This window comes from Penicillium manginii, assembly GCF_028828005.1.
Source record: "Penicillium manginii strain IBT 31320 chromosome Unknown utg000001l:1.0-3466041.0:1.0-3467806.0, whole genome shotgun sequence".
Classification (NCBI taxonomy): domain Eukaryota; kingdom Fungi; phylum Ascomycota; class Eurotiomycetes; order Eurotiales; family Aspergillaceae; genus Penicillium; species Penicillium manginii.
The window spans coordinates 3,392,104-3,419,151 of NW_026643102.1; the positions used below are offsets into that span (position 1 = coordinate 3,392,104).

Consider the following 27,048-nt stretch of genomic DNA (forward strand, 5'->3'; position numbering starts at 1 on the left):
AGCATGACTCCACTTGACCAATAAAAGATCTGATTGGCTGGATTAGGGCCTCCAACAAGTAACTACTAGACAACAGACATAATGGTATTGAATTTTTCTTCCGGATATTACAATTTCAAGTGGCGATAGCCCAGCGAGCTTCATTTATACAGTCTACCCATTTCCATTTGTCTTCGCATGTTCAGACATTTCAACCTTAAAGTGGAGATTAGCTTGGTTGGGGTAGCGTCCCTCAGTGGGCGCACTTTCCATTACGTGTCAAGATATTTCCGCATAATTTGAGTACATATACCACTAATGGTGCATTGCTAGAATCAAAAGTTGTGGGGTGTACCTCAGACACTGGGCACTTCGGGCCTTCGTATCTCGCCTACCAAGGTTCCCAGATAGGTACCCTTTTCTCTCTGTTCTAGATATCTGAGTCCTCATACTAACTAGTACATAGTACATAACTACCTAGGTATCTTCTGAATTCTATCTTCCATCGAAATATTAAATTTTTTACCGTGGCCACAACGATCAAGTTGGAAGAACTTGAAGATTATCAAGACCGCCAAGGTAAACTAGGACAACATAGTTGTTGTATCTCTTCCAACTATGATATTTCTGATACCATATTGAGGGATCCTAAGTACCTAGGTAAAATTTAAGCTATAAAGGCACCTAAGTAGGTAGCTAATCTTTGAAAACTTGAAGATGGAGGGCAGCGCAAGGGGGAGCGGCAGAGCAATGAGATTAGTACACTACGAGTATTGTATATAGTATGCACCGGAATAGAGTAAATGGCAGATTGAATTGGATTGAAGTATTAGTTACATAATGACGATTTGGATAAGAATATGAAAAGAACATGAAAGAACATCAAAGGTGATTAACAGAAGGATCAGGTCGTGGCACGTTCATTTTGCGCATTTGGTATCATTTGACCGAGGGCAATGATATCAATTCTGCAGCGAGGATCGAGAATGAAGTCATTTACTCGATGGTAATTTTCTTGGCCGCGGTAGTAGTAGCCTTGGGGACCAGGACGGAGAGAATGCCGTTCTTCAGGTTGGCCTTAACGGCGTCCTGGTCGATGCGACCGGGGAAGTTGAAAGTGCGCTGGAATTCGCCGACCGAGCGCTCTGAAGCCCAGAAACGGTGGTTGGAGGCAGACTCTTCGTCTTCGTCATTGGCCTTGGGTTCGGTGTGGTATTCGCGCTCGGTACGACCCTTCACGACCAGAGTCTGGGGGTCGGAGAACTCAATGTCGATATCCTTCTGGGCGACTCCAGGCAGCTCGCCATCCAGGTGATAGGCGTCGTCGCTCTCACGAACATCGAAGCGAGGCGAAAAGGAGCGCAGCGAGGGCTGGGCCTGCTGGCGGGTCGAGCGGTGGGAATCATAGTCGTCCAGCAGACGGAAGAGGGAACCGAAGTCACCCTGAGGAGGGAAGCTGGTGCGGAAGAGAGACATGGTTGAGTGATTTGAGGTGATTTGAATTGACGGTAGCTTTTGAGAAAGTGCTGCGTAGAGCTGTGAAGAGTTGATGGTTGAAAGGATGAAGATGAGAAGACGAGGAAGGGTGGAAGTTGTTGGTTTTATATTTGCACAGAGGCAACTGCCTGGAAGTTCAACCCATGACGGAAGGTAACACCGTGACGTAGTTGCGTGAAGGTACGAGCAGAGTCAAGCAGAGTCTAGCAGAGTCCAGCAAAGACTTGACTCTGCTGGTACCTTCTGGACTCTGTTGGTTCCCCGTCGATCTTTCTCCACGATTCCATGTCACGTGATATAACATGGGGTAGGCTACAGTAATAGTGGTGGCCATGTACTCCAGTTAGTAATTATTAGCTAACAAGGTAGTGATTCTGTCAGCTGTACTATCAGATAGTATTCTACAGTGTTACCACTGATACTGGGAGTAGCCTAAACACATCTGGGAAGTCATGTTTGGTATTTACTCAGCCGCTGAAGATCTCATACAAGCACATGAAAATGGACGCAACGATGGCTCAACACTCCTAGTCAGCCCCAAACCAACTTTGGTCTTCGCTACCTGCCAGTAATGAATGACCAGTCCACTTAGGGCACTGATCGGCTATGTGCTTGTTGTGCAATGTGTAGCTCAGCGATTGCCATCAGGGCACTGGCCGTGTCGTGTCGGGGTGACGAGAATGAGGATGGTAAGAGACCTCGAGAAATTCGAAAACTACCCTGGGGTACCAGTCTGTCGGGTATATCAAGAGGGTGCTTGGAGGATTGAAGGCAGAGTTCCAGACGAGTGGTATTGGGTGTTCCGTTGTATTGCGCGGCAGATGTTCAGCGCATCCGGGTAGGGAGGTAGAGGGAGTCGTTTGATCGCACAGAGTAAGTATTACTCTGACTCGGATTCGTCCAGTTGCATGATCTTTTCGTCCAGATCCTGCCAAGGGGTTAGTACAACCGAAGGTTGTGCAAGGGCCTCTCCCTATGGAGAAAACGGAGGAGTGTGGGGGGTGGCATACCTGATCCAGTCGCACTTTGAGGTTCTGAAGTTGACTCTCCTTGATCACCAAGTGATTCTCATCGTCCAGGTCCTCCACGATGTAATCGTGTCGCTCCTCATCGTACTTGAGGATCATGGATTTGATTGACGGATCGCATTCGATGAGCAGACCTAGTCGAGTCAAATGAGCGCATAAACTAGAGGAATCAAGAAACAAGGGGGAGCTACCTCGAACGGCACGCGGCATTGTGAAGGTGGTGTGGAAGTTATGTGGAGTTTGAGGTTGAGAAACATGTAGGAATCGGAGTTGAAGTTGACCTGGGGGACTTTGAGCGTCGCGGAGACACTCTTACCGCCTTGAAATTCAGGCATTAACACCTTACTAATCATCGGAGGGGTGTACAACATCTCTACAATTTTTACATTTTCCCCTCTACATTTACTCTGTATCTACTTCGCAATAAACATCATTTATACCTGACTATTTGATATACCTAATTATATCCCCTATCCCTATTCATCCAATTCTTCTGGATCTTCCCATTCGGGACTCCATCCAGTACCCGCCTGAAATGCAGTGGCCACCAGGGCGACAAAGCTCCCTGCGAGAAAGAGCATTCGGATTGCATGTTCATAGCTCTCGATAGCAACAAACCGCTCCATACCCACCAGACGAGTGACGGTGGCCGGACTTCCAAGAAGTGTACGCACAAGTTCCGGCCGAGGTGGCAATCCACGCTCGGCGAATCCTGTTTCCAACGACGACTTGAGGATGCGCGTGAAAAATCCTCCTCCAATGGCAGATCCAAAACTCGCGGCAAATCCTCGCGACATGGCTATCAGGGCGCTGACAATATAGTGTAACTCACTGCCGGTGAGATACAGCACATGCGACAAGGTATAGTTCATTAAAGCCCCCGCACAGAGTCCATTGAAGAAGGTTGTAATCACATACACAGCAGTATGTGATTCTGGTGTCGAGAGAACGGATAGCGCCGCGGTGGCTAAGGTGAAAAGCACAAAAATAACCAAACAGGATCTAGAAAGAGTATGTGAGACTTGAAACGTTAGTACCGAGGGAGGCAAGTTCCTTACTTATAATAACTCCCAGCTTTACGAATGTGCAGCCATCCCACCAACAATCCACCCGTCCCAAACCCAGTATTTGTGGGGACCAGAATAAGCCCTGCAGATGCAGGAGACCAGCCCCGGACTGCCATGGCATACGTTGGTGTGTAGAAGAGCACCGCCCAACGCGCCATCATCAGACCGAGACCAGCGATACATGTCAACAAAACACTGCGACTTTGCAACAGTTTGATGGGGATGACTGGTTCTCGAGCACGCGTCTCAACCCAAATGAAGATGGCAAAGAAGATTAATGCCAATGGAATTGGCCAGAGCAGGATCTCCGGTGACGCGAGACTGAAGAGCAGCGAAACTACCGACAGGGTCTAAGAAAACTTAGTACATTAATTCAAACACGGCAGTTGAATTTCGTGGAACGTACCAATGTCAGAGCACCTGCATAGTCGACTCTCGCAAGTTTATGAAGCAATACCCGGACTTCCAATGGGCTATTATCTCCGGCAGAAGGAATGGCCAAGAAAAGTAGAGGTCCCAGGACCAATGCTGCTGGGGCTTGTACCCAAAAGATGAGCCTCTGGGAAAGAATCGAGTCAGAACTTGAATAACTGGTGAATTAATTGAATTAATTGAGTAGGACATACCCATCCTAAAGTAGGTGTTAGCAGGCCTGCTAGAACAGCGCCTGTAGCAACACCCGTAGTGAGTCCACAATTAATGAGCCCAATACACAATCCACGTCGTTTCGGACTAGAAAGATCTAGCGCTAGAATGATAGATGTGCTCATTAACCCGGCGCCGCCACAGCCAGAGACAACTCTCCCAATAAGAAAGATGGATAACGAGGGTGCTGCAGCCGTAATAAAAAGACCAACTGAGAGAAGTATACTTGAGAAAATCACGTAAAGGCGCGGTGTGAAAATTTCCAAAAGCCGCCCTGTCAATGGAGTCACACTGGATGCAGCAATCTACGAGAGGTTAAAGCCTTTTCGAATGAATATGGGTTCTCTGTGTAGATTTCAAAGCATACGATATAGGCCGAAGTGAACCAGGTCACTTCTGCAAAGGCATCCAAGTCTGCTGCAATCTCGGACTGTGCGGTAGTCATCATCGACATGTTGGTAGCTGCCGAGTCCAGTTGTCAATATCTACCGTAGAAAATTGACGGTCCAAGACACACCATGGATAAATATGAGGAAGCCCATCAGAACAATGATGCTCAACCCTCTTCGAAACTTGACACCCGATTCGGAGCCATGTTTAGGGTCATGGCTCGAAGATCTGATGAGCGGTGTTTGCTCTGATGGGGAAGTTTCTATGTCTGCCATATTTCAATCTAAAAGCCATGAAAATATCGAGATCTGAAAAAAGAAGAAGAGAAAATATAATTTCCCCCCTGGAACCTGTTATCGACGAGGCTTCGGGGAGAAGCGGATGTTGCATTTCTAAGCAATGATAAGCGCGTCGCAACGGTCTCCACAGATCGCGTGTGGGGAAAGCTGCTGGCTGGACTTGCTGCTTGGTACCAAAATTGAGTGGCGAATGTGATTACTCAAGTGAATGGTAGTTCACAGATGAAAGAAGGAGGGGGCTAGTCATGATGAGTGATTGTGTTGCATTATGACAAAGATACTGCCAATCGATCTCTAATTACTGTAAACTAGCGCTCGACACCCCGCTTCCCATTCTCCGCCAATGACTGGACTAATTGGTCCCAAATACCGATGGCCATCGACTGTGGACGCGGGTTAGCACCTTTTGCAGGTCTAGCTCATCTCCAGTGGGCTCAGGTGCAGCCCAAGTCTCTTCCTGCCACTCCTGCTCAAAGGCTCTTAACTTCTCGAAAAAAGCCGTGGAGTTATACGAGGCTGTCGGGGTGCATTTAAGATAGTCGATGAAAATCTGCCAACGAGGGATGTAATACGTGGAGATCAGACCGGCCCATCCCTTCGAGGCGTAGTCGGTGATTTCGCCATTTGGGCCCCAAAGTGTTATCTGATTGCGCGCATTGTACTCATAGAAGGCAGCCTGCTCCTTGTCGCCTTGAGCCCAAGATCGTGCGGAGTTTATCCATCTCGAGAGTCGGAAATTTTCGTTGGTGAGAAGGACGTCGTCCAGATCACCCAGAAGGCGGAGCATTTTCTGTCCCTTTTTCGATAAAGTATCCACATATGCATCGGACTCGTTGTACGTCGTGACTAGATCCGTATATAGTGGGATGAAAGCGTTGTCCAGAACCTGGCGAGTTACATCGACCATATCATGTTGATAAGCTGCATTATTCCACAGCGCCGGTTCCACATGGGCAGCTTCATACAATGACTGCCACGCCTCGACAAGAGTTGCGGGATCGTATGTAAGGGCCCTAGGATGAGTTCCGGTCCTTCCAAGAACACCGTTTATTCCTGGCTGTGCTTCCACTATTGGTTGAATGACAGCGATGTTGGTAAGATTGGTATTGTTGTATACTGTCGATCGCATTAGGTCCCACCCTTCGTACAGTTCGCGAGGAACAGATCTAGATCCGAAATAACGACTTGTAACCCAATCATAAAAGTATTTCTGAGTGTCAATAGCCTCTGAGGACCAGGCTTGATCCAAGAGTAGGTCGTACATGATCTCGTTACCTTCTTGACCCTCGGGGCTCAGTCCATAGCCTACCATTGAGGGAGATTCGAGGCGTGCTTGAGTCGCGTTCTGAGTGACGTTCAGAATCTGCCCATACAGACCCATGTTTCCTCCAAAATCGTGAAGTTGGCACCAAATCCATGGCTTGCCGAAATATGATTTCGTTCGACGCCATTCGGGAATCGACTCTGAGTACAAGTCTAAGATGATCATGTCCTCGTCATTTTCAACACCTCCAAGATAAGCTTCAACCCGGTCGTTGGTCCAGAAAGAGGAAAGAGCATAGAATAGCCATCCTTGCATCAGCCAAATCGCATCAGGGTCTGCTTCTTTGAGGCTCTTCATTGTGCCCTTGGAGATGTTTCGGAGAAGATCCAAATCACCCGACGGAGGGGTGTTTTCGTTATACTGATCGAGGGTATAAATATGGCTAATGTTGCCATATGCTGCCTTTTGTTTACTGATGAAGCTATGCTGCAGCTCGGCGAAATGATCGTCAAAGGGCTGCAAGAATGAATCATTCGTATATTGAATAGGAAAGCCACCCCATTGCGACCCGTGGATGATATCCGCGTTGGGGAAAACGCGGCTGGTATTTGCAGGGACGAACCCAGTAAATGAAGGCAAAACCGGTGTCATGCCAAGTTCTACCATCCGTCGCACAATCATTTTCTGTAGTGCGAACTGTTGGTCGATCCATGATCGGGGGAGGTCGCCATGCCAAAAGCCCTGAATGTTACCGAATCGGTTCCAGGCCTGAAATGCCGGTCCACTCAAAAAAGTTGCGATTTCTTCATCAGTGAGGCCAATCTCTTGGAAAACGTCCACTAGGATCTTCTCTTGACCGACCCAGGCAAGAGGCAGGTTCACTCCACGCAAGGCCATCCAATCTAATTGAACCTCCCACTCCTCCCAATCCCAAAAGGCAGTTGTATAGGAGAATGTGACTTGACCATGTCAGCAAGAGGGTTATTATGAAATGATGAAGAAGTAAGTTACCTGTATTAAAATGATATCGCCAAGGAACAGTGCTGGCACCTTGCAATGGGACGTCCAAACGGGGGAGTTTCGAGGGCGCCAAATGAAGCCGACTCCCAATGAACCAATAAATGTCAACGTGAACAACATCAGTCAAATAGCGATGAAGACTGTTTATATCAGTATAGTTCGTCTGATCAGGTAGGAATTTAGGATTAATTACCCCGATGACAACGCGCTGATCGAGCTCCCTTCCACAAGAACCGTCCCATTGTGCGCAGTTTTCACAGTAAACTGATCATATCCGCCATTATGCGTGAGATTGGAGTTGATAGAGAACTGAAACTGGTCGACATGTTTGGGCAGTCGCCGTTCGACAAGATTGTACAGCCCTTCGGTCGACTGCGCGACAGCCGATGTTGTGCAGCACCAGATGAGTGAGCTGACCCACCGCATGTTTGTGATGAATGGAATGACCTGCACGAAGGAAACAAAGAAGAAACCTGAAAAGAGGAGACTGCTATGTACATAGACTACGGTCAAGCCCCTAGGTTGTTACGGCGCGTTGCATGTCCCCGCACTACTGCGCACGCACTGCAACTATTCGATCCTACATGTGCCGATCATTGGTTGTTTACGGTTTTAAGGCCGGACACTTTCTGGTTGGGCTTTTTTGTTGAGCAAATCGCCGTTAGATCACTGCTTGGAGACAAAATCCTTCTGGCCCTGAAGAGCCTCGGCTAAGACATTAGGATACCATCGTTGACCCACGTCTTGATGGCTCGTCACCCGCGCAACGAGGGTGCCCTCTCCGATGCTAGTTTTGAACATCTTGTTAAAAGTTGCTTCCGCATCCGACTTCACCTTGTCATCCTTTACCAAGTCTCGAATATGATCTGGCACAACTAGAGTGATATTTTCGGCCGAGAGATCCATGCTCACCCCTTGAAAGACCGGGAATGAGTATCGCGGTCCCAGGGGCTTTCCGTCATTACCAATGAAGTGTTCCTGTCGCAAGCTCACCCGATGCGTAGTCGCTGTGCAAACTCCACCCGTCAATGCCTCAAGAGCGCGACCAATATTGACAACGAATGTATTCGGGAGTGGAGGAGCTGATACCCATTCGCCGGCTTTGTTTTGCACCTCGAGACCACGGTGTGGCGTGGCTTGGAGGAGGAATGTAAGGAATCCAGAGTCTTTGTGCGCACCGACACCTTGAAAGCCAGCTCCGTTGCTAGCCTGGTTGGGTGGTGGTGGATACTTGATCAATTTCAATTTGTGCTGCTGGGGATTATCAAAGACTCCATCCATCGCTGTAGGGGGGAGATCTAATGACTCGGCAATGAGAGCCGTGAAAGAGGTTGATAAAGCATCGACCTCCGATAGATATTTCTCTGTCGCCTGACGGAACCCGGGGATTGCAGTTTCGTCTGGCCACTGCAAGTGAAAGGGGTCACAAGCCCTGGAGGTTAGTTTGCTTCGACAGAAGAGGGAATCTACTAGAGTACAAGTACCTGGTTAGGTCCGCAGATATTTCTGTACAACGGCTCACTGGGACCAGGTGCTGGTAACTCGGTAGCAAACTGATGCAGTGTAAGCATAGTGACAAACAAGAATACCTAGGTAGATCATTCGGATTAAGAGACAAACCTACATCAAATTGTTCACGATGGTCAGACTTCAAAGCGGTGATCTCGGCCCCAAGCCTGGAATATCCAAGGAAGTGAGGACTGTTGACCATCTCAATCTCTAGTTTCTTTTCAAGTGGCTGGCGGAATAATTCGAATCCCTTTTGAGTCAATGCATTTTGCGCAGCATTGGAGACTGGTGGGTTTTTGAGATATAAAAATCCCACATTGATGAGCGCGTCACGCAACTGCGCCAGGAATTTCGGCTTGGTCGTGGGATATAATGATTGCGTATAGTCCAGAACCGGAATCGAGGTGAAGGAAGACACCGGGGCATCTGTTGAGTTCTCTGCCTGTTTCTCTTTAAGATGACAAAATCAACCTTGATTTATGAGGTGCAGTTCTTACCATAGTAGAAGAAATCTTAAGCTGGACCTTAGAATTCAATATTGCTAGAGCCCGGATCTGAACACACTATACGTCTCCCACGAGAGGCTACGCCTTGATGGGCGAATTGCGATGAAGCGAGCTCCGGCTGATCGAGCAGTGGGCGACCCCTAATAAAGTAGGCGCTGAACAGGAGATCTGGACATAAGCAATGTTAGATGATGTCTTGAACAAGCTCAGTCATAAGATGAGATCTGTCTGGTATTGAGCTGGCGCGATGAATCAAAATGACCGTGTTGTGGTGGGGAACAGCTCCGAGGGTTGCTGACTTTAACCAACTGCGCGCGCTCTGATTGGGCTATTATGGCGGAACCCTGGCGAGGGAAATCGGATGAAATGTCGAAGATCACGCCTTACTCTACAAATATGATTTTTGAACGGGTGATAAAATTGCTGGTAATGATAGGGGAATTTGGCGCGTAGAATCTTGGGGATGTCGCATGTACAGTCCAGGGGGAGACTTTCTCAACAATTGTGATGCCAGATCACGATGTTGTCTATTTTTACGATGGGATCTATAGATACTACTAGTAGTGAAATCAAGCTTGAGGAGTACTAGTACTGTCAGTCTTCAATTTCTGAGTCATCTCAGTAGACTAATGATTGAAAAATTCAAGTTGAAGATCTATAATAGGCGGTTGAATAAATGGGGACAGTAATGATAGCACTTGTCGAATCATATGTGTGTATATCGGCCGTGTCATGGCACGGTGGAGTTCCAAGTTAAGAACAGCACAGGCGTCAATGAACTCGTAAATATGGAGATCTCATAGAATATAACGGAATCCGACCGCACGAGCCTCAGAGCTATTTGAGCCCGAGGGAATATCCTCGGAGCTCTCGGCCTCTTCCAGCCGACGGTTCATTTTGGCGTGAACGATGCGGATCACGAAAGCTACGATTGCAACCAACAAAGCGATCGCTGCAGTAGCGCTGCCACCGGGTATATACCGTGGACCAGAAGAAGATGGCCACATGTAGCTGCCGTAGATTGAAGCTGTGTTGCCGATCATATTGGCCAGCGCAATTGCAGCAGATCGTTTAACCAATGGCCTGGGGAAGGAATTGGCCACCCATGCGAGAATAATTTGAAATGCTGACACCGCGCCCATTGGCATCCTGAAAAAAAACATTCACGTTAGCGGTCGGTAGTTGCAGGAACGCAGACATGATACGCACAGAAACATGGCAAAAAACTTGGCTCCGGTATTAGTTGTCACAGTGCAGATAATACCACCCACGACACTAATGAGCATCAGACCGATGATGTGCAGACTGCGATCATCTGTTCGGCCCGAGGACCAAGTGGCCAACAAGGATACAAGGAATGTAGCGATCCACACCGGTGCAGTGATCAAGAGGGTTTCGATGTTATTGTACCCCAGGGTCTGCACAATGGTGGGAAAGAAGTATTGGAAATTTTGCGATAGAAGCGAGGTGTGCTGAAGAAGGATAAAGAGGTAAATACGTTTGTCGGCAAACACAAGGGCTAGGGCTTCCTTGATACTGGCCGATTTCGCATCATCAGCCTCTCCAGCATCATCGATGAGACGCCATTGGGCATATGCTTGTTCCTGCTCGTCTAGCCAAGAGGTTGTCGCAGGGTAGTTGGGAAGAAATATGCTGAAAAAGTAAGAATGTGACTAGTTGGACCACCGTTGACTGGAACATACCCGGCGAGGATAGATACACCCACGGTGATTGATCCTTCAATGATAAAGAGCCATCTCCACCCGGTGATCCCGTGGCTGCCATCCAAGTTTCCTAGGACCCCCGCACCAATTAAACCACCAAAGGCATTGGCTAAGGAGCTACCGGCATAGAACCAAGCAATGCGGTGGCTCAGCTGAGGGATATTAGAATGAGGTACGACTGGGCAGGGAAAAAATAGAGAGTTCTTACCTCTTGTCTTGTGTACCAACTCGACCTGGAAGATGTGAGTAAGAGAAATGTACAAGAAAAAAGATAGCCTAGTTACATCAACATAACTGCACCTGGAAAGAATGGCGCCTCGACGAAGCCTAGAAAAAATCTCGAAACAACCAGCCCAGTGAAGGACTGACAGGCCGCCTGGCATGCGGAGATGACGCCCCTAGATGAGAAGTAGATGAGTATATGCTCGAAATGAGTTGATTCGAAAGAATAAAAAAGAATTACCAAACGGCCATGGCCGCTCCCAGAAATCGGGAGGGGCGGATGCGAGTAAGGAGCAAGTTGGATGGCAACTGCATGAGCAGATACCCAACAAACAAAATGCTCGTAGCCAGATTGTAATCAGTGCCTTCCATTCCAAGATCTTTCTCAAGGGAGCCCAGGCGGGCTTGGGACAAGTTACTGCAGCGGGCTATCAGTAATGTCCACATGGAAGAGAAAACATTTAGATGTTTGCTTCTTACTTGCGATCCAAGAAGTTAAGGAGATACATCAGAATCAGGAAGGGTAGAAGGTGCAGGTCGACCTTGCGTAACAAGGTACGAGTCATCTTATGATGCCATTCTGGACCTTTGGAGGCATACGCCTGATACAGAGCATCTTGTTCAACGTTGAGACCCTTTTGTTCGCCCTCATGATACTCGATCTGCTCATCTGCGGATTTGACCATTTCGTGGAGCTCAGCACTGGCAGACTATTAGTTTCTGGGATGAGGTTGAGGCTCTCAATCCTTCCTTCTTTCTTTTTTTATTTTTTCTCTCTCTCCCACGCTTTGGCCCCCTTTATAGGCAGTTTGGTAGATGTCTGGCTAGCTTGAGTGACTCGGGGAAAACTCCGACAGTCTGCCAAGCAGTCGAGGGTCTCGAGCAGGAATGGAGAAAGCTGATCGAAAAACTTATGGCCTGCAATTGGCCCCGAACATGTTGGTGGGGATTGAAGGGGTTCAAATTTATGGGGGAGACATGTTGGGGGGAAAAAGCAGTTCGGTCTTCGTGGTGTCTTTCCCCCGGTGAGCCCGAACGCGGGGAAGCGGGACCCTGGGGTGGAAAGATGAAAGGGTGAGAGGCCTCGGGATGCTATGGTCAATCGGTGAACAAACACGGGAATAGTCTGGATAGAAAGAGAAGATTCCTTCCATTGAAAGTAATAGTTATATTATATGAGGATCACGGATTTGAACACATCAACACATGTGTTCGTTCTCATGCAACCATGCTGTTGAGACCAAGATCAGCGGTGCTGATTTCGGAATCATACCATGTAACTAGTGAGAGGGGCAGGGCGTTGTCGGCCCAGTCCCGGAGAACACTCATGGTCAATGGGAGACTCGGAGTTGGACCGAGGAGAGAAAAAGAACAAGAGTGTCCAGGTGGGCGAACCCAGGCCGTTCCCACAGCGGGATTTATATTTTCAAAATTAGACAGATTGGGAAACCAGGACCAGAAGAAGTGAATTAAGTGATGTATATGACTCCAAGAAAAAAACATAAGAGAGAAAAAGGCAGAGTGAGGTTGTCAACAATGGCTGAGTAGAAGTGGTGGAGAAGAGAAGAGAGAGAAACCTCGGGGAGTTCCGGTGTGACTGTGGCTGTGACTGTGGCTGTAGCTGTAAAAGGTGGCTGGTAAACACGTGAGTTCAGCCACCAGATCACCTGACCCTGATGGGATGACATCACCCAATTACGGCGACTCCGCAACCGCCCAATCTTGTCTTGAATTGCCCACTTTGCTGTACCCTGCAATTCCCACCATTCATCATTGTGGATCATCCTCTTTGGGCCTTAGATGGTAATACAAATGATATGAGATCAGATTTGATCTGATGACCTCAGATCCCAGGGGGTATCGCCTCCTCACTGGCTGAACGCCACTGGATCTCTGCCAGATTACTTCGGACTGGACCTTTTTATTCACTGCCTTTGATCCGAGCGTATTCCATGACGATGCTCGATGAGGGGTGGGCCCCCTTTTGACTTTCCACGATCTCGTATCCTATACCAGTCCCAGTCAAATAGTTCTGCTCTTCTCTTATAAAGTAGTTTACCCCTCTTCCTAATCAGTCCATCCTTTCGCCTACAAACATTCCCCCCCTATTCTCCATTTTACTTTACCTCATACTCATACCTCTTCCACTCCGTCATTATGGATAAGCTCTCCGGTCTCGCTTCCAAGCTTAGTGGTGGAAGCAGCAACAAGGAGTCCAGCTCTGGCTCCAGTGGCTCTGCTGGCCAGGAAGACTACCTGGACAAGGGTGAGCTCACTCCTATCTTTATTAGTTGAGGATCAGCCAAATTTGAAGAAATGGATCTAACATCTCAACTAGCCCTCGACTCTGCCGAGCGCAAGTTTGGCGGTGGCAAGGTTGACCCCGTGAAGATGCGCAGCACCAACGAGAAGATCACCGATGGTGCCCGTGAACAATTCGAGAAGGCTACTGGGTAAGTTTTCTCATTCGAATACAGACTGGAGAAGATAGCTGATAAAATCCCCTCTACAGCAAGCACGTCCCCGAGAAGTTCTCTAACTAGAGATTTGCATACGCACGGGTTGTAGCGAGTACGATTCACAGCGCGAGTAAAGATACGATACCGATACCCTATTGGGATACCTATGTAGCTATGGCAGACGATATTTAATGTGCAAGGACCTTACAAGATTTAAAGATCATGAAACTTCTTCCCCTTCCAAGATATAGATAATAGACCACCTTCAAGTTCTCCTGGCAGAATCCGGCCTCTCAAGTTCCCCCTCCATAATTATCTCCTGGCGCGATATCTAGAATCGCTGCCGCTGAAAAGCCGACAGGATCCCCTCTATACCATCGCGTCGATTCCCATTGCCCCACATGGTATTTGCACGACAGAGTTGTAAGAGGTTATCGATACGTTTCTCTGCCGCTGGGTTATTGCCTCGACAGGCGACCATCGCGCGCTCAAAGTATTTCTGGGCAGACTCGTACTCCTTCGCAACAAAATGAAGATTGGCCAGCATTTCCAAAGTCGCCAGGGTTTCGGGATTCTGAATGCCTCGCCGCCGCTCGACCCAGTCCACATACCGGGCCAACCATGGAAGGGCCTCGGATGGAGGACTGGATCCAACATAATATTGAGGAGCTTGCAGCGCATACATCACACCAATATTTCCAACAATATCCATGGTTAGTGGGTGCTCTGGTCCCAAAGCTTCCTCTGAAATCGCGAGTGCTCGTCGAAGAGTTTCGGAAGCTTCCATATTTTCCTGCGCGCAGATAAGGCCTCGGCCATGCAGGCAGAGGGCTCGGATGGTGAGTGGATGTATGCGACCAAGCCCTGCGAGAAGTTCCTCATGAACGGTTGGGATAATCTCAAATGCTCGTTTGACATCGGGTCGGAAAATCATTGTGTTTACCCCGTTATTGTCACCATGGTTATAGATAACATACTCTAGCATGTCGAGAGCCGCTACAAAAACGAGGACATGGTTATCTCCAAGCAAGCGCTTATAGCTGTCGGCAAGTTTCTCCGCGGTCGCAATAGCGTTTTCCCTCCTGCTGAGAGAATTATAGGCCATAGCCAGTCGTCTTCGCGTTGCCAAGGTATCCAGATGATCCTCCCCAATGTTCATCTGTTGGCGAGCGAGCACATTTGCACACATAGACTCAGCCTCTTGGTACTGTCCTCGCTGGCACATAATCTCCGCCATGAGGCTTTCTGTCTTCATCGACAGCGCATGTCTTGTTCCAAACAGTCGCTGAGTACCATCAGAAACCCATTGGCACCACTCTGTTGCTTTTTCAAGGAAGCTGCTTTCTAGCTCTATCTGTGCTAGATTATAGCCGGCTGATAGTGTACTGTGGTGATCTGGACCAAGAGCTCGCAGATGCTCCTGGAAGATATCGTATTCGACATCCCGGGCCTGGTCCCAATTGCCTTTGTTTTTCAACTCGGCACATTGGATTGCGCGAGGATCATTATCATTAGCGGTATAGATGGTCCCGGATACGATTTGTGTCGGCGCGGTGGCGCGTCCTGGTGGCTGGTATGGATTGCTGCTATTAGAATGCATGCGCGGTGGTACCGGCGGTGGAGTTGGACCGACTGAGGGAGCAGGCGTTGGCTGTGGGATGAACCCTTGCTCGGATAATAGCGCCTGGTCGACAAGTTGTTTGATATTTCCTTTGATAAGACGGTACATAGGCCCACGAGCACCAACTTTACACATTTGCGAGTGATCTGCATCGAGCTTGAGTTGGGTTTCACGCAGACCAGATAATCCCAATACCGCAGACTCCTCGTCAACGACAAGCTGGAACTGATTAATCGCGGTAAGTTCAAGTATTGTGGATCTGACTTACATGACTAAGTGAGGCTGGGCCTATTCCTCCAATCTGTACTTCCTTGCCTTCTATAAAGCTGACCACGCGATAATCTTCCAGCTGATGGCGAAAGCGATCACTCATCTGTCGAGTGAAGAGGGAATTGTGCTCAAGGCAGTCGAGCAGGTCGTTACTGGCATTGCCCTTGGAAACGAACTTTGCAACTCGGGCGGCAATCTTCCCTAGCTCCACTGCCTTTGCGCCACGATGAGGAGTGCCGAAGAAAACGAGGCCGGATGTAGCGTTGCGGATGGAATTGTATTTGGGATCTTCCTTGGCATTCAATAAAGCCTACAGTGAACGTGGTATGTTAACTCATAGCATGATGTGCTGCGTGGGACGAATTTACCTGCTTAATTACCAAGCCCCCCTAGACTGTGGCCGATAAAGATGATCCTAGGCTGCGAAGAATGCTATAGGCAGGATGAGGTGAGTTTAGCTGATCGCATCATGCAATGGAGAACATGTTGTTGCTCACAAATTGAGGGCTTCTCTCCATGTCTAACAAATTTAACAAAGTGTTGGCGTGATCCTTGATACTTGCAGTAGACATGGTTTGAGGATGTGTGATGTTGGAGTTGTAGCCATACACAAAGACACGGGCATATGGAATATCGGCTGCCAGGAATTCTGTTGGCCAGAATACACCATTTGCATGAGTCCAGGTTTCAAAAGGGTGATCATTACGACCTCGGGGGTTAAGGCCGTGGACGAAAACAAAACTAAAACCAGTGGTGTCAGTCAACGATGCGTGCGCGAGAGCCGCTGTACGACGAATCGATCATACTCGATCTTGTGGGCGTCTTGAGGAGTGAAGACCTCCTGAAGGAAGGGAAACTCGTGCTCTGATGAGTCCTAGAAATAGGTTGTCAACAAAGCTCTTCTACTCATATATCAAAGCAATATCTTTACCATTCTCACTGTATAGAATGACCCACGGAATTATTGAAAACCAAAGATTCAAGATACTAGCTGAGGAAGAAAGATTTGCCCCGCTGGAGCGAGACTTCATCAACAACACTGCCAGACCAAATACGAGGTTGACGGTACATGTGACCCTGATCTGACATTCACTTGGCAATGGCACCGGCAGAATTCACCTCAGATGTAACCAATGGATCTTTCCGAAGCCAGTCGGCACAACTTGCCCTGAAATTACGGACGAGGCGTTTCGACCTCGGGTTCATTGGAGATTCCGGGAATAAATCCAACCGCGAAGCAATTCTGCAGGATGCTGACGGCATTAGCGCTTAAAGAGATGAAGTGATTGAAACTTGTTTATGTCCAGGCTGATGGCTAGTGTTCCCCTTAGGCTCGATCGGGATCTTCGTCGTGATCCCGCCCCTCCACTCTAAAAGTCAGATTTTGAAGACAGGGAGCGTAGAACAAGTTCCCTCGCCAGGCCCCCATCGCTGTGTGAAACCCAACAAGAGCCCATAGCAAAAGCACAGCAGTACTTAAAATCTAATACACGAGGAAGTTGTTAGCGACCCATATAAAGTTTCAAAACAACAAAAAGAAGCGCATACCGTTCCGAAAACCTTGAAGAACATGAGGTCTAATTCAATCCCAAGTTCTATTGAATTGGCCGCATAAACTCCAAGGGGAAATGTAAAGCCCCACCAGCCCATGTTAAATGGAAAAGGTGAACTGTACACAACAGTGGCGAGCGCAAAGACTAACCAGATCAAGCCAAAGCTCCACATTACCAAGGATATGAATACACCTAGGACATAAGCCATTGGACCTGCGATGGGATCTAAAATGTCGGAGCCATCGAGAAGCTTTCGGGCGACTTTCCCAATATTAAGAATACTGCGGATGGTGAGTAATAAACTGGCCAGGGGAAAATATAAAGCAATGCTTACCCAAAGCCACCAAACCCAAGAGGTCCCAAGGGTAGGAAGCAGCTCACGATCATCTCTCGTGGGGGAAGCTTATGGACCGCCAGTCGCTGATAGTAAATAACTAACACAATAATGGCGAGGGGAGTCCCCATTCCCCAGAGTACAAAGGAAGCAAGTAAGGTGCCCATTGCATGTTGTTGGTTCGGAAGGATATCAGCCACTTTAGAACCTGCACCGGCAGCGACAATCGTCGCGGCAATGGGCAACAACTGAAGTGCAGTGATGCGGTCCAATGACGTTATGTGACGCTGAGAAATGCTATTTTCATGAGTATTAGTGGGCGCTTATCCTCATACTTATGAGATGTACTAGTGACTGACAGAATGAAGGATAGTGAGAGAGTGACTGAGGCTGCAGCCACGACGTCCACCATCCATAAAACCCATGCAACAGAGACAGCCCAGTCGCCCCACTGGGGCACACAGATGTTGACCCACATCTCGATCAGCGTCGCAAATCCCATGGGGACGGTTGCCAGAAATAGCGAGTTTGTTGCATCTCGAATCATCACTGGCCAGATCTCCGGATATAACGTGTATCGAAGCATAGAGGTGGCCAACGCCAACACAAAGATGACGGCATTGAGGATGTAAAAGACGATGGAAAGATAGTACAAGACCGGAGTGTGAAATGGCACCGAGTTGAGTAGTACCGACACAATCCCGGTCCCCATTGTGACAGCAAACCATCTGTTTCATATCAGCGATATCTTTCAATTTAAAGGAGAAGGGGGGATAGCAGCCTGAGGGAGTATATCATACGAGGGACTAAAATTCCGAACGACCCTTCGCCAGCCGACATTGTATTTCACGGGAGCCGTGGCACTGGCGGTGTTGGAATCAGAAGTGGGTTTCGCCATTACTATACTAATTGTATTATATGAGAGGCATCGACGGAGAGGAGAGTTGAGTACTTGCAGGCATTGATCATGGGCCGTTGGTGAGGGTGGATGTTGAAGGTCGGGGGTTGGACGCAGTCGGCCGAGTTGGCGGGCGGCGCCGATTCTCTCGCCCGCGGGGAGTTTACTTTAGACATAAGGTTTTTTTCAACTTTACTTCCAAGGATTAGACTTAATCTTGAGGATCCCAGTCCGGGACTTTCGAATTTTTAAAATTCCTTTCCCCTTCTATATGTATGATAAAAAGCAAAACGCCGTGAATGAGACTCGTTAATCCTCACATAAAGTTTTTACCAAGCGCCGACAATACCCGCGATCGGAATGTCGATACCAGTCGTATAGGAGCTAGCATCGCTGAGGAGATACACATAGGCACCTCCCAACTCGCGAGGATCCGCCAGACGAGGCATGCCGCCATAGTATTGCATCTTCAAATCCCAATCGGGGGACCTTTCCACGTAGTAGGTCATTGCCGTCCGCACAAAACCGGGGGAGATGCTGTTGACCCGAATTCCGTGCTTGCTCCATTCCATGGCGAGGGTATGGCACATATTGCGAACTATCAAGGAGAATATAATTAGCTTATTGAGCATGTTGAAAGTCCTAGCTCTAGTGACTTACCGGCAGCCTTCGTCGCGCCATAGGGAGCAGAGGGAGCAGCCTAGATGAATAATTGAGTCAGTGGACTTTTATCTTTTCTCCAGTCGATGATTTGAATGAATGCCTTACTCGGTTAGGTCGGTAAGAGGTCATACTCGAAGTCATCACGATGGATCCCTTGATGCCAAGCTCGATGAACTTGCGAGCAGCAACCTGAGCGCAGAAGTAGGCGCCGAAGACCTGAGCATGAGTAAGTAAGGAATGATTCGATAAGAAACACCACGAGAAAAATGTATCTGGCCTTACATTGAGGTTGAACAGTTTCTCTAATTCAGGTCGGTCAAAATCGAGTGCCGGCTGATGCTTGGTCATGCCAGCATTGGCAACAAGACCGTCAATACGACCAGACTTCTCGACGACCTGGCTGATGGCCTTCTCAACACTCTCCTCCGAAGTCACGTCTGTTTGAATGAAGTGGAAGTTGGGGTAACGCTTCTGCAGGGCGGCGAATTCCTCGCCGGGCTCCATCAGGTCGAGAGAGTAGACCACATTGGCTGAGTTTGCCAGGCAAACCTCTGCGATTCCTGAGACCAATACCACGGTTGGCACCGGTGATGGCGACGACCTTCTTACCGAGAGTGATCTGCCAGCTAAAGTCATCATCCGGCATTGTGCTCAAGACAGGAGGAGCAGTAGCGGCATCGGTGGCAGCAGGAGGCATGATGTAGATTTGTAAGGGAAGATTTCGAGGAAAGTTGAAATTGTTACAGGCTGCTTGCTTTTCCTATACATTCGATGTAGCGTGAAAATCCCCCTGGTGGCCCTGTCTCCCTTTAATAGTTACCATCACTCTGGCTGTACATGTAGGCATATCTACGCATCCCGCCTCCGATGTTGTCATATCTCGGGATTGCACCGACCAAGATGCGGAGATAGTATGCATCCTCGACACGAGGCAATCGGACCCCCGGTTTCCCGTCAGCGCTGAAGGTCAGTTCAACCTGCGCGATCGGCCATTGCGGGGCTGCATTTGCCACGCGAGAAATGAGCTAGTCGCTTCTGCGTACACCGCACTCTGTATGTATACAGAGTACCAGGCATTCAGAAGAAAGCAGGGTTGGTCACACTGTGGATGGTCAGCGCACTAACAACCAGGCAGCCTTGTCCTTCCCAATAATTTACAAACCGAAACAAGGCTGCTGAATGATACATTTAGAAATTTGGAGCCGGAATTTAAAGGACGTTCCGTTCATGGAAGCAAATCTAATGCTGCTGATGAGAATTATTGTTGCACCCAATGGTAAAATCTCGAGGAGAGGCCAAAGGCAGTAGCCAACCCGCCGATCAGACGCAGATAGAATTCCAGATCCTTGCCACCTTGTCTAGGGATCAGCCCATACCAATTCTCGAAAAAAAAAAAGGATACCTGAATGTTGAGCAAAGTTGCCAAAACGAAAGACCTCCGGATCTACTCCGGACTGCTTCTTCGGCTACCCCATACAAAGCTTATCCACCTGAAACCTTCGGAGCCACTGCTACTGTACATAGTACCTCGTGCCGTTCTAACCTCTTAGATTCGGTACCCCGGGACTCTATTCTACCTCGCGACGAGTCACTCGGAAGCAGGGCACCGGCACTATTGGCGATTGGGTTCGGCGGAAGCAGCCCTCCTGGCATTGCGGAGGCGGGCCAAAGTGGACACTCAACCCCAGGCCAACTTCCGGATTCCAGCCCAGCACGACCGTATGGGATGATGGGATACTGAACCCTACTACCGTCATAGCCTACGGCGTATGCGGGTAGAGGAATATCTCCTTCCTAGTGGCTGAGACTAGCATATATAGTATTCCACACTCGCAGATGAATCGTCCCCTTGACCCCTTATCATCCGAGTTCGAGTCTCCATAATCTCCAAGTTTCACCACTCTAGGGCTTTCTTTCACCTTGCCCATTATGACTTTCAGCACTTCTAGTGACTTGGCAAAGATGGAAATATCTTCCGAGAAGATTGAACATGCCGATATTGACGAAGAACCCTCTTTCACCCCCGAGGAAGAGAAAGCGTTGGTGAGAAAGATTGATATGACTCTGCTGCCGACGATATGGATCATGTATCTGCTCTCATATATGGACCGTACCAAGTATATTATCATGCCTTCAGTCCCCATGGATCAAAGACTGACTCATATCCACACCTACAGCATCGGAAATGCAAAGATTTCTGGCATGGAGACTGATCTGAACTTGAGTTCAGGTCAATATTCGATTGCCTTGGTTGTTTTCTTCGTGGGATACGTAGTATTCGAAGTTCCCAGCAAGTATGATCTCAAGAAATCTATGCGTGGTTATCATGTAAGCTAATCTGACATTCATTTTACAAGTTTAATCCTCGGTCGAACTCGACCCTCCCTTTTCTTGCCGGGAATCATGATCGTCTGGGGAACTTTGACCTGTGTGATGGCAGTTGTTAAGAGCTACAAGCATTTGGTAGCTCTTCGAGTCATAATCGGTTGTGTTGAAGCCGGATTTGCACCGGGTGTTTTGCTCGTGCTATCATCGTGGTATAAGCGTACAGAGCAGTCCAAGCGATTTGGAGTTTATATTTCTGCGGCGATCCTGTCAGGTGCCTTCGGAGGACTTATAGCAGCTGGTATCGTTGATAACCTGGAGGGCGTTCATGGGATTCGAGGATGGCGATGGCTTTTCATCGTTGAGGGAGCTGCTACCATCGGTTTTGCAATCATCTCCCTTTTCATTCTCCCTGACTTCCCAGCGACATCCCGACGATTGTCCGAACGCGAAAAACACATCGCGGTCGCTCGACTGGCCAGCGAGAACGTGACTGCTGTCACTACAGATGGTGAAAAAATGGGCGACTGGGAGGCTGTCAAAATCGCAGTAAAGGATTTGAGAACTTGGGCCTTCGTGGTTGGCTACATGGTAAGTATCATCTCGGTTATTTCCAAAAGAAAATAACTCTGGGTTATTCAAGTTCTGACAAAGATCTATGTGTACTAGGTCATCGTTGGCTCCAGCACTCTCACCTACTTTTACCCGACTTTGGTCCAGGGGTTATTCGAAGGCGCATCTACCTACCGCGTGAATCTTCTCACGGTCCCAATATATGGTGTGGCTTTCGTCTGCACTGCCGTTACCGCCTACTTTAGCGACAAGATCCCAACTTGGCGAGGCCTTGTCATTTCATGCTGGCTGGCCTTCTCGCTGATATGTTCGATAATTGTGTGTGTAGTTTACACCTTCACTGCTCGATATGTCTTACTCGTTTTGATGGCTGCTGGGCTATGGGCAACCAATGGCGGGACTCTGGCGTATGCATCATCTGCATTCGCTGGCATGCACCCTCAAGCACGGGGTGTGAGTCTGGCGCTAGTCAATGCGCTGGGTAACCTGGCCCAGATTTATGGATCGGTTAGAACCTGCAGCTTTTCTTTCTATGTATCAAGCTAACGTACTACCTCTAGTACCTGTTCCCGGACTCTGACAGTCCTAAATACATCATGGGATTCTCAGTTATTTCTGCGATGTTGACTGTAGGAGTTGTTACTTTCGCAGGCTTGCATGTTTGGTTCCGCCGGCGCTCACAGTCTGAGACTGAGGAGTAACGTTGGAAGTCAAAAAGAATAGATCTCTAGGTGTCGGGCACTATATGACTATTACGGTGATACCTACTACCTAGCTAGGTAGATAGTCCCAGATAGTAACATGCAATGGACTCAAGTATGTCGATGAATACTAGTAAACAGCCATTGTATTCCGAGGTTATTTGTGCAAGGGCCATATCACTAGGCTGGCATTCAAACCTTGAAGGCTGTTAGTACTCCAGGCTAGTAGTAATTTCGTGTCTGCGAAATGTCTGTGGTATACGTACCACGAACTAACTGAAACCAAGTACTATCTACGAAGTTAAGTTCATGAGCCGATATTTAGGTGTCTCGGGGATATTTCCGTCAGAACTTTCAACTTCTTAGCCTTTTCCCTGGCTCCGAGATTTTTTCCTAGAAAGAAGGGAGATGACACTTCAGCCCTTGAGTAGTCCAGAACTAGCCGAGTCAATGCCCGAAGAAATTTGATGAGGTGGCCATTCTCACTATTCAATAGTATTACAATGACTCCAGGTTCAATGCTCCGGGCTTGCTCCATCAGTTCACCCAAAGTCCAAATTTTGTCTACAAAGATGGAAGGAGTGACCGATATTTTCTATCTAGATAGCGCCGACGGGTCTTTGACGATGGTCTGTGTCATCTTCACACATTCTGGTATGGGTTAAAGCCATAGGGATATATGTGGGGATCTCAAGTCAAGAAATTTGGGAGGGCATCCTTGGCATATTCGAGCTCAAGCTCCTTCCGGAGTGAAATCAAAGGCCAGCGAACCCGCCGCTGACAAGATTCCAGAAGTTCTAATAAGGCTAGGCGTTCATGAGGGGTATGAACACACATTCCAGCTACAGAGCCATTAGTCCAGTGATCTCGATGCTGCATCTTCGAAAACGACTTACCTCCAAACAAGCAGTGTATAGAAACTAGGCTAGCTGCATGATCCTGTTCATCAATTGTCCGTGCAATGCCACATATGGTATTCACAGACAGACTCAAGAGCTTTTGGGCCGCCCGGTAATCTTCCATTCCCCCGGTGGATGGCCGGTGAAGAACTACAAGAATACGGGAAAGACTATGCACTTGCAACGCTGCAGCGTACGCAGATGGATTTACCCAAACTGGTGGGAATGTGTGAATGTCGGAGGATAGAGGCAGGGAGTTGTATTCCGGTGGCAGGTGATCAAACCAATCTTGCAGCAGGAACAGCAACTCACTTCCACGTTCAAGACGTCGGGAGAGGTCCGATGTTTCTTGCTCCTCTCTTGAAGTATAGTTGACACATTGTGCTAAGAGATACGTTGCACGTGTTGCTAACTCCGAGGCAGTCAAAATGGCCAGGGGCTTCTTTGGTTGCCAAAAGCTGAAAACTCGACGTCGCTCTCTCATCGCGACCCAGACATCTTGCCGTATCCAGGCCCACCAAACCGCCTGCCTGAGGCCGCCGGACTCCCCATCGTTGTCCTGAAAGCGTTGGATCCAGAAGACGCCTTTGAGGTGTCGTTCCCAGTCCTGATTGGACCCGTCAATCATTTCGTAGGTGCTGATAAGTAGGGAAGTAGCAATGACTTCGAGGCTGCGAGCATAGGAAGGGTGTTGCATGGCCCGATTCAGGTAATGAAGAGTTTCATAGTAGTATTGCACAGCCAGATTCCTATCGATTCGGTCTGGTTTAGCAGTCTCCTCCGAAACGGAAACTTCCACATTGAGAGACCTATTCCCGCTCTGATGCTCTTCTGAGTGTAAGGAGAGGTGGCGTGCTGAAAGGGCCAGGAGTGCGCGCATCAGCCCGACATTTCTCAAGGCTAGGTGAGGAACAATAGTCGAGAAGTGCTTGATAGGATCATAAAGGTCCAACCATTGGCTGGAGATACGCACGAAGTGCGTAAAAAGGACGTTTTCTAACTCCGATAACTGTATTGGGGCTTGCGTACTCCATGACAAGGGGTCGTCTGATACTGCGGAGGCCCCTTCGGGAGTTTGAGAGGCATAGCGTTGCTCTATTTCCGGATTTCGAGCAAAAGCCGCGGCATAGAAGCTTTCACGCTCTCGCAAGGTCCGCGGTCTCAAATTGGAACTATTCTGGGGGTCTTCGACCGGCTGGTCGGCGCGCGACCGGGGGAATTGCTGTGGAGGTGAGAGCAGGAACCGATCATCCGCATTGGCAGCATCGGTGGCAAGCAACTCGAACCAACTGAGTGGGGCAACCCTGGTCGATGCAACCGACGTATCTGTTCCTGGCGAGGGCACAAATTCATAGGTTTGCCCTGGCGTTGGGAGGGTGGCCGGAGCGTTTGCGATGGAATCAGACTCAGCTGTTGTAGTTGGCGTTGAGTGGGATTGGTTTAAGTCTGGATGAAATGGCTCCTCCTGGTGACAGGCATCAACAAGGACCTGCAGCGATTGGTGAACCTGGTTTGACTCGATATCTCTCTGGCCTGCGGGTGTCCGCATGTCAGGGCTCGGACTGTGAGCTAGGGGGGTTTCCACCGATCGAGGCATCATGGGAGGCATAGACACAGGGACGTTGACCTTTGGCGCAGGGTCCACATTGAGGTCGAATCTGGGTGGATTAGACTGGAATAAGAGGGTTGTCTATTGAGGGCTGGGCGACAAGTGCCGTGCAAGGGAAGCAGAAGGGCCTACCTCATCACATTTCACGTGGCGTCGCTTGCAGATGACACTATCTCGATGGGTTAGACTCGTTCTAGTTACCTCGAAGTTTGTCTGCAAACCCAAAATCAAATCCAGAATCCGGGGAATAGGGCAAAAAGCACGCACCAGCCAGTAGTGGCTCTCAAGCCGCGACCACGGGATTTGCGTTTTTGCCGCGACGCGATCCTAGCCATGACGCATAATAAAACGGGGACTCTCCGACGCGAGGGTCATGATGAAAGAGGAAATCCAGGATCGGGACGAGGTGTGCAGGTCTACGTGGAGAGTGGCAAGAGTGTGGAAAGGTCGAGAGCGTCGAATGACCGGGGAGGAAGAAGAGGAAGGATGAAGTTACCGGGGAGGACCGAGTCACCTGATATGATTGGCCCTCGTTTGTCTTTCTTTTCTCCACTTCTTCCAACTGTCCAATTCTCTCCACATCTCCACATTTTCCCCTTTGGTCGTGCTGACTGCCTCGAGACGAGGTGCAGAAAGAGAGAAATCCGTCGCGAGGTGAATTTCCCCAGACACGTCACAATTTGTGGGGGAATAACTAGGGGAAGTATAGTTCAAGAACGCCAGAACGCCCTCTTGAATTGGTGAATAAAGAAAAGAGAAGAAGAAGAATAGAGCTAGAGATTCGACAACACTACAACCATGGCGACAGACAGCAATCGGACTCGTCAGATTCTGGAGGATGCAGAGAAGGGCCAATATGGCGTGTTGGCAGCGATTGTGTGAGTTGAGCTTGGAAATTGCAGTTTTATCAAGAAGCATCGTGATCAAAGATTGATATTCAAGGGCAACCATTGACAACCCCCCAGATATAATATCGAGCACATCACAGCTATGGTGCTGGCCGCCGAGCAACGACGGTCGCCTTTGATTATTCAACTCTTCCCATCCTCATTACTGCAAACGCCATCACTCGTTTTTGCTGCAGCGGCCGCCGCAAAGAGTGCCACTGTCCCCATCTCCATTCACCTTGACCACGCACAAGATTATGAACAAATCAAATATGTTGCGGACAATCTTCCCTTCGATTCAATTATGGTAGATATGAGTCACTACGAGAAAGAAGAGAACTTGCAAAAGACCCGCGTACTGCGCGATTATTGCCATGCGCGTGGCATATCAGTCGAGGCCGAGACTGGACGCATCGAAGGTGGAGAAGATGGCATCATGGACACGGGAGATCTAGAGGGTAAGGAACCTAGGGGACATTGCAACAGAATGGATCTAGTCTAATATATGAACCATAGGAATTCTGACCAACCCAGAGGACGTGGAGGAATATATCACGGCGGGCGTTGACTTTCTTGCCCCGGGAGTTGGTAATGTGCATGGAGACTATCCCCCAGAAGGTCCCAAGCTGGACATGGAACTGTAAGTTCTGCCCAAGGAGGGCCAGAAGCTAAGTGGATGAGTCATTAACAAAACTTCACTCATTACAGACTTCACAAAATTTTCCAATCTATGAACGGTCGTGTTCGACTGGTCCTGCATGGGACCAATGACTTTTCACCCGAGTTAACGAAAGCATGCATCAAGGCCGGGGTGACAAAAGTCAATGTCAATAAGCTCGTGCTAGATCCCTGGCATGAAAACCTCCACAAAAGGGCCAATTGTCCCTTGACCGAGTTGATGGATACGGGAATTCAGGCATTGAACGATGAGATGCAGCGTTGGATGGACATCGTCGGGAGTAGTGGAAAAGCATAAATTGTATTAGGAGAATAAACTTTGGAATTTCATCTGCATAGATAGTATTGTGACTGTCTTATTGATGAACGATGCTGATAATATTTTGTTCCCCTGGAGAGCACATAAATGAAGGAAACCACTGGTATTT

At 48.7% G+C, this 27,048-nt stretch overlaps 12 protein-coding genes across 12 annotated transcripts; 3 read left to right on the plus strand and 9 right to left on the minus strand.

Annotated features, from left to right (window-relative positions):
* Window positions 1–975: 975 nt before the first annotated feature.
* On the minus strand, window positions 976–1,455 carry N7533_001259 (Hsp20/alpha crystallin family protein; the record flags this gene model as incomplete). Its single annotated transcript, XM_057097909.1, has 1 exon — window positions 976–1,455. The coding sequence occupies one exon, from the start codon at window positions 1,453–1,455 to the stop codon at window positions 976–978; it is 480 nt and encodes a 159-aa protein (XP_056966402.1).
* A 901-nt stretch (window positions 1,456–2,356) lies between these two features.
* On the minus strand, window positions 2,357–2,714 carry tfb5 (TFIIH complex subunit TFB5; the record flags this gene model as incomplete). Its single annotated transcript, XM_057097910.1, has 2 exons — window positions 2,357–2,449; window positions 2,487–2,714. The coding sequence occupies 2 exons, from the start codon at window positions 2,712–2,714 to the stop codon at window positions 2,357–2,359; spliced, it is 321 nt and encodes a 106-aa protein (XP_056966403.1).
* A 266-nt stretch (window positions 2,715–2,980) lies between these two features.
* On the minus strand, window positions 2,981–4,881 carry N7533_001261 (putative MFS multidrug transporter; the record flags this gene model as incomplete). The annotated part of the gene is made up of 6 exons (XM_057097911.1): window positions 2,981–3,506; window positions 3,563–3,921; window positions 3,978–4,130; window positions 4,198–4,521; window positions 4,584–4,678; window positions 4,734–4,881. The coding sequence occupies 6 exons, from the start codon at window positions 4,879–4,881 to the stop codon at window positions 2,981–2,983; spliced, it is 1,605 nt and encodes a 534-aa protein (XP_056966404.1).
* Window positions 4,882–5,437: 556 nt separating this feature from the next.
* Window positions 5,438–7,615, minus strand: N7533_001262 (alpha-N-acetylglucosaminidase; the record flags this gene model as incomplete). The annotated part of the gene is made up of 3 exons (XM_057097912.1): window positions 5,438–7,128; window positions 7,181–7,329; window positions 7,383–7,615. Coding segments are annotated over 3 exons (2,073 nt in total), but the record flags the coding sequence as incomplete, so codon positions are not given.
* Window positions 7,616–7,855: 240 nt separating this feature from the next.
* N7533_001263 (isopenicillin N synthase family dioxygenase) lies at window positions 7,856–9,198 on the minus strand (the record flags this gene model as incomplete). Its single annotated transcript, XM_057097913.1, has 4 exons — window positions 7,856–8,596; window positions 8,674–8,742; window positions 8,814–9,140; window positions 9,196–9,198. 4 exons carry the CDS (start codon window positions 9,196–9,198, stop codon window positions 7,856–7,858), a joined length of 1,140 nt encoding a protein of 379 aa, XP_056966406.1.
* Window positions 9,199–10,001: 803 nt separating this feature from the next.
* On the minus strand, window positions 10,002–11,836 carry N7533_001264 (putative MFS transporter; the record flags this gene model as incomplete). Its single annotated transcript, XM_057097914.1, has 7 exons — window positions 10,002–10,353; window positions 10,414–10,857; window positions 10,908–11,080; window positions 11,137–11,161; window positions 11,213–11,326; window positions 11,392–11,568; window positions 11,631–11,836. 7 exons carry the CDS (start codon window positions 11,834–11,836, stop codon window positions 10,002–10,004), a joined length of 1,491 nt encoding a protein of 496 aa, XP_056966407.1.
* A 1,471-nt stretch (window positions 11,837–13,307) lies between these two features.
* Window positions 13,308–13,693, plus strand: N7533_001265 (uncharacterized protein; the record flags this gene model as incomplete). Its single annotated transcript, XM_057097915.1, has 3 exons — window positions 13,308–13,416; window positions 13,489–13,603; window positions 13,663–13,693. The coding sequence occupies 3 exons, from the start codon at window positions 13,308–13,310 to the stop codon at window positions 13,691–13,693; spliced, it is 255 nt and encodes an 84-aa protein (XP_056966408.1).
* A 247-nt stretch (window positions 13,694–13,940) lies between these two features.
* On the minus strand, window positions 13,941–18,285 carry N7533_001266 (LipA and NB-ARC domain protein; the record flags this gene model as incomplete). Its single annotated transcript, XM_057097916.1, has 9 exons — window positions 13,941–15,449; window positions 15,499–15,810; window positions 15,998–16,241; window positions 16,307–16,374; window positions 16,870–16,983; window positions 17,049–17,334; window positions 17,388–17,674; window positions 17,773–18,115; window positions 18,188–18,285. 9 exons carry the CDS (start codon window positions 18,283–18,285, stop codon window positions 13,941–13,943), a joined length of 3,261 nt encoding a protein of 1,086 aa, XP_056966409.1.
* Window positions 18,286–18,614: 329 nt separating this feature from the next.
* Window positions 18,615–19,645, minus strand: N7533_001267 (uncharacterized protein; the record flags this gene model as incomplete). Its single annotated transcript, XM_057097917.1, has 5 exons — window positions 18,615–18,883; window positions 18,946–18,985; window positions 19,054–19,164; window positions 19,231–19,478; window positions 19,522–19,645. The coding sequence occupies 5 exons, from the start codon at window positions 19,643–19,645 to the stop codon at window positions 18,615–18,617; spliced, it is 792 nt and encodes a 263-aa protein (XP_056966410.1).
* A 1,265-nt stretch (window positions 19,646–20,910) lies between these two features.
* Window positions 20,911–22,547, plus strand: N7533_001268 (uncharacterized protein; the record flags this gene model as incomplete). The annotated part of the gene is made up of 4 exons (XM_057097918.1): window positions 20,911–21,242; window positions 21,306–21,864; window positions 21,943–22,353; window positions 22,407–22,547. 4 exons carry the CDS (start codon window positions 20,911–20,913, stop codon window positions 22,545–22,547), a joined length of 1,443 nt encoding a protein of 480 aa, XP_056966411.1.
* A 690-nt stretch (window positions 22,548–23,237) lies between these two features.
* On the minus strand, window positions 23,238–25,390 carry N7533_001269 (Zn(II)2Cys6 transcription factor; the record flags this gene model as incomplete). Its single annotated transcript, XM_057097919.1, has 4 exons — window positions 23,238–23,389; window positions 23,444–25,104; window positions 25,156–25,224; window positions 25,323–25,390. 4 exons carry the CDS (start codon window positions 25,388–25,390, stop codon window positions 23,238–23,240), a joined length of 1,950 nt encoding a protein of 649 aa, XP_056966412.1.
* Window positions 25,391–25,853: 463 nt separating this feature from the next.
* N7533_001270 (class II fructose-bisphosphate aldolase) lies at window positions 25,854–26,918 on the plus strand (the record flags this gene model as incomplete). The annotated part of the gene is made up of 4 exons (XM_057097920.1): window positions 25,854–25,933; window positions 26,021–26,400; window positions 26,459–26,582; window positions 26,651–26,918. The coding sequence occupies 4 exons, from the start codon at window positions 25,854–25,856 to the stop codon at window positions 26,916–26,918; spliced, it is 852 nt and encodes a 283-aa protein (XP_056966413.1).
* Window positions 26,919–27,048: the final 130 nt, after the last annotated feature.